Here is a 5,411-nt window from a genome sequence, read left to right as displayed (position 1 = left end):
CAGAGTGGTACTACGCAGCAGTAGTATCGCGTCCAACTATTTTCAGGATCAGCAAACCAGGATTTCTGTATTGACAGAGGAATAACTGCACACAACCTGTCTCGTCTGACAGTGTGGAAGAAGTGATTTTATTCTGAGGCTACAAAGGATAAAAGGGATGAAAGGGGCGGCACATCATAAGCAAGCATGTGACAAAGTAATACATCATAAACATACGTAACAAAGTAAGGACTTTGAGAGCACATCTTTAACAATCAATGTTGAACATATTCAGTAAATATGAACCTGCTAAATTAAATAATTGACCTTCGGTCCCGTAAGTGTTTAAAATAATGCCAGCAATCGAAATACAGTGAACCCCCAGTTATCGCGGTTTATGGGGACCGAGACCACCCGCGAAAACTGAAAATCCGTGTAGTAGCGTTGCACCTTCAATAAAAAAAAAGTGTGTGTGTGTGTGTATATATATATATATATATATATATATATATATATATATATATATATATATATATATATATATATATGTGTGTGTGTGTATACATATATATATATATATATATATATGTGTGTGTGTGTATACATATATATATATATATATATATATGCTTAATGCTTATGCGTAAGAACCTTTACTCTTCAAACGTAATTTTGTTTTAAAATTTATTTCAAAACAGAAATTTTATAAAAATAAAAAGGGTAATGTCTGAACTTACTCGCAGGATAAATATCATTTTGGGTAAAAAAAAACAAACGTAAATCATACAATAAATAGCGACTCTGATTCCAGGGCCCCTTTAATTCTTTTAGGGATCCAGATTATAATGGAAGCAAAAAGTACCCACGATGAAACTATCTATAAATGCAAAATGAAATACTTGAAAACATATTTTACTTGAAGGATTCCTATTTTATCAATGACATTATGCTGCGATGGCCCCCATCAATAAGTTAGGGTCCAGCAACAGGTGTTCCATCAGACGCACACGATAGCCTGTGTGTGCTAACTTCAGCTCGCTTCCAGAAACGTCTGTGACTATGTCAGGAATGAAATCGGGCATCGGCCGCAACGTGCTTCCTTTTTAAATGCTCGTTTATCACAGTTATGCTGCTAAAGGGAGGTTTACATCGTAGGACGTAATTTTGTGAAATGCCCCCATGGTCCGGTCCAAGATGGGGTCGCACGCATTGCTCCGTGTGCGGCGGGCACAAGTCAAGGTAGCACGGTAAAAACAATATAAGTCGAAGTCGCCCCCTGAGAGTTGACTTGACCAAACCAAATGTGTATTTGTCTTTTTGTGTCATACAGACGTCTGTGAAAACAATCTCCGTTCTGTGAAAGAGGAGCCAGACTGGACTCACATCAAAAAGGAGGAGGAGGAGGAGGAGATCAACAAGTCACCAGTGAACGTTGTCCCTTTTAAGACTGAAGATGAAAACAAGGATGAGAGTCAGGACAACAGAGGGGCGGAGCCTGCAAGCAGCAGCTCAAGTCATCACATGACAACAGAAGGTGATGAAGACCACTGGGGGCCATCACAAGCACATAATGAGGACACATTATCAGACGCTCATGACGATGATGATGATACTAATGATGATGATGATGATGATGATGGGCTAGCCAAAGGTGAAAGGGCATGTCACACTGACTCATTCACTTCAAAGCTGTCTTTAAAAGGGCACAGAAAAACACACAGTGGTGAAAAACCTTTTTACTGCTCGGTTTGTGGCAAAAGCTTCTCTCGGAAGTCTCATTTAGTCAGGCACACAGGAACGCACAATGGAGAAAAACCTTTTTCCTGCTCAGTTTGTGGCAAGAGTTTCTCTCAAAAGTTTCAATTAAAAATCCACACAAGAAGACACAGTGTTGAAAAATCTTTTTCCTGCTCAGTTTGTGGAAAATGCTTCTCTCAAAATTCAAGTTTAACAAGTCACACAAGAACACACACTGGAGAAAAACCTTTTTCATGCTCAGTTTGTGGAAAAAGCTTCTCTCAAAAGTCGCATTTAACAAGCCACGCAAGAAAGCACAGTGGAGAAAAACCTTTTTCCTGCTCAGTTTGTGGCAAAAGCTTTAATGTAAAGTCATTTTTAACAAATTACACAAGAACACACACTGGAGAAAAACCTTTTTCATGCTCAGTTTGTGGAAAAAGCTTCTCTCAAAAGACACATTTAACAAGCCACGCAAGAACACACAGTGGAGAAAAACCTTTTTCCTGCTCAGTTTGTGGCAAGAGTTTCTCTCGAAGGTCTCATTTAATAATTCACTCAAGAACACACACTGGAGGAAACCATTTTTCTTGCTCAGTTTGTGGCAAAAGCTTTTCTTTTAAGTGGAATTTAAAAACACATACTCGATTACACACTGGAGAAAACCCTTTTTCATGCTCAGTTTGTGGAAAATGCTTCTCTCAAAAGGCAAGTTTAACAGAACACACAAGAAATCACAGTGGAGAACACCCTTTTTCCTGCTCAGTTTGTGGCAAGAGTTGCTCTCGAAAGTCTGATTTAATAAATCACACAAGATCACACACTGGAGAAAAACCATTTTCCTGTTTGGTTTGTGGTAAAAGCTTTTCTCTAAAATCATATTTAACAAGTCACACAAGAACACACAGTGGTGAAAAACCTTTTTCCTGCTCAGTTTGTGGGAAATGCTTCTCTGAAAAGTCACATTTACGATACCACACAAGAACGCACAGTGGAGACAAGCCATTCAGTTGCAGCGTTTGTGCTAAAAAATTCTTTTCTAAAACGGGTGCTGAGAGACACAATTGTGCTGGCGAGAATTGCAGCAATCCTTGGAGCTTAAAAAATGGACAAAAAAAAACTGAAGGAACTGACTCTTTGTGGTAAGATGTAAATGTGATTTTGAAAAATGTAATTTTGCAAAGCTCTTTTATTGACATTAAGCCAATGTGTTCCGTGCCAGAATAACCAATGTGTCTGAGTGATGATTTTTTTTTGTGTTTACATAAAACATGTAAATAAAATTAATTGCCTTTGTCTGGAATAACATTTTTTAACATTATGCTTTTCAGTTGTCTTTTTAATCGTACCTAATGGAAAAGGTGTGAGAAGAAGCGGTGCTTATGAAATCGGTGCCTTCCACAATTATCAATAAAATCACTTGTTCCACTTGCTCAACTGGCCTTCATTACGCTGTGTGAAAAGGTGAAAAACTGAACTAGAAGTTGAACGATAAAAAAAACCAGACCGAGAAACGCAAATCGTCTCAGTTTCTCTCAAAGGTTTTGATTTGTCAGGAGTTGGCAACTTTATGGCGACTGGAGTCAGCGCTGGTTTTCTCGCTGTGTTTGGCTGGCTCGTATATGAATGGTCCATTGAACAAAATTCAAACTCTTCTAATATCCCCTCACATACATTTAATATTTCGCTTTCTGAATAAATTTCTGACGAGCTAAAACCACTTTCTAGGTTGAGCTCTATCAATCGTTTGGGGTTTGTTGCTAAGCAGAATCTCACTTCGGAAAAACTTAAATCATTTGTCAAATATACCAAATATTTTTTTTCATGCTATATTATATTTTTTATACATTGGATTAGATATATAATGAAATAGGGAAATATTAAAATTGGAAACCACATACAGACTTAATTCAATTAATAACAAATATAGAAACATTTTAGAAATATTGAACTCATTGAGAAGAGTCCTGATCTTGAAATAAATTTTGAATTGTAAAAAATACTAAAAAAATTAATTCAATAACCCGACCCTGGATGAGCGGCAGAAAATGGCTGGATGGATGGAATAATTTAAATTGCATCCAAATTCAAATGAACAAATATGTTAAGAAATATTCAAGTGTGAAATAAAAAGGTTTAAATTGTTGATAATTTTACATATTAAAATAATTTTATAAATATTGTATTATTACAGAAGCAAGCTTAAATATGAATTGAAATAAATGAAAAAAAAAAGTCGTGTATTTTTAAATGGCCTAATTTAGATATAGGAAGTAATTCTCTTTATGAAACTATGAAGGGACTGGAGCTCACAGAAGTGACCAGTCTTGGTTCTGAAGTTCCGATGTAACCAGATACTGCCCTGAGAGAAAATAGGCCTGAGCATTGTTTATGGTGGGGGCAATTCTCTCGCCAGGTCAGTGACCTTCCAGGGTATGAGAGTAATTTAAGGTGGTCACGAGTAGACTGGTCGTATCAACGGGGAGACGCATCTGCTCTCCCTCTGGGGGACTTTTGGAGGGAAATCCCGAAGACTAGCGGGATGGGAATGCATATGCAACAAGGGAAAATTAGATATTCATGTCCTATTTGGGCATTCCCTATAAGAAGGGAATGTCTGAGAGGGGGCTCACACGTTTTTGGGGAGACTTCTTTTGACATCAGCATGTGACGAGAATAAAATCTTTCTTCTTTATTTTGTTCTTTTCCATCACCAATCCAGCCTTGATCGGCTGCCTCTCCGGAAGGCAGCAAGGACCCACACTTCAAAGACAAAATATACTACATATTGAAAGAAAAATAATACTCAAATATTGAAATAAGTATAGAATTGAATGAATAAACAACAAAGAAATAAATACCTCCTGGAAAATATCATTATTTATCAACATTTGTCAACATTTTTCTTTCTTGCACATTCTTAAACAGTCGTAATTTTTTTTTTTTTTACTTTTACTTTTTAAGTTACTTCAGTGCATTTCACACCTGTGCCTTCAAAGAAATCCTACTTCGTCCTACTTGAATGAATCCCCATTAAAATACCATCATTTATGACACCACAGCTGGACAAATAATATCCAGAAACACACTTACGCACCACTGAGTGAGTGTTGGACGATATAGCTTCTCTTGAAAGGTCCAACTTGAAAATTTCCTTGCAAGTGTATCTGAAATTAAATCCACACTTTTCCCTCATTTGGCCATTGTGGTTTAAAAAAAAGCAAGAATATATTTTAGATTTTCGAACGGTCGCCAGTTACGACTTTTTGGTGTGTTGGTTCGGCATAGCGCCGCACTGCCCCGCAGTATTGGAACTCACTGGAGTTGCATCTTCATTTGAAGTTTGAAAAACACAACAAAAACCTCCGATATTTCGTCCGAAAATTGACAGCCGGAAGTTTTCCTACCTTATTCTGCGCATGTTTACAAGTGGCGACGAGTTCGTTCAAATCCGAACATTTCGGATTCCTCTGACATGACTAAAATAGCTCGAATATTTTTAAGTCGACAATTCAGTTGCGAGTAAGGAAGGGTTTAATATTTGATTATTGGCTGTTAATTCATTAGCTCCATGATGTGACCTGACATCGTGTCATTGACTGTGTTCTGTTTATGCTATGAAACTTATGGAGGCAGCGCCACAGGCACTGGTCTTAAAGGAACACACAAATTTCCCACACTCATATTTTATTCAT

At 37.3% G+C, this 5,411-nt stretch overlaps 1 protein-coding gene across 1 annotated transcript; it reads left to right on the top strand.

The window, feature by feature from the left end:
• Positions 1 to 612: 612 nt before the first annotated feature.
• On the top strand, positions 613 to 2,862 carry LOC148342421 (uncharacterized). Its single transcript, XM_088288174.1, has 2 exons — positions 613 to 622; positions 1,763 to 2,862. The coding sequence occupies exons 1-2, from the start codon at positions 613 to 615 to the stop codon at positions 2,860 to 2,862; spliced, it is 1,110 nt and encodes a 369-aa protein (XP_088144300.1).
• Positions 2,863 to 5,411: the final 2,549 nt, after the last annotated feature.

Source organism: Idiotropiscis lumnitzeri, chromosome 2 (assembly GCF_059441095.1).
Source record: "Idiotropiscis lumnitzeri isolate Australia: NSW breed Sydney's pygmy pipehorse chromosome 2, RoL_Ilum_1.0, whole genome shotgun sequence".
NCBI lineage: Eukaryota > Metazoa > Chordata > Actinopteri > Syngnathiformes > Syngnathidae > Idiotropiscis > Idiotropiscis lumnitzeri.
Note: the sequence above shows the minus strand (reverse complement) of the source record. Positions and strands in the feature narration are given on the sequence as shown.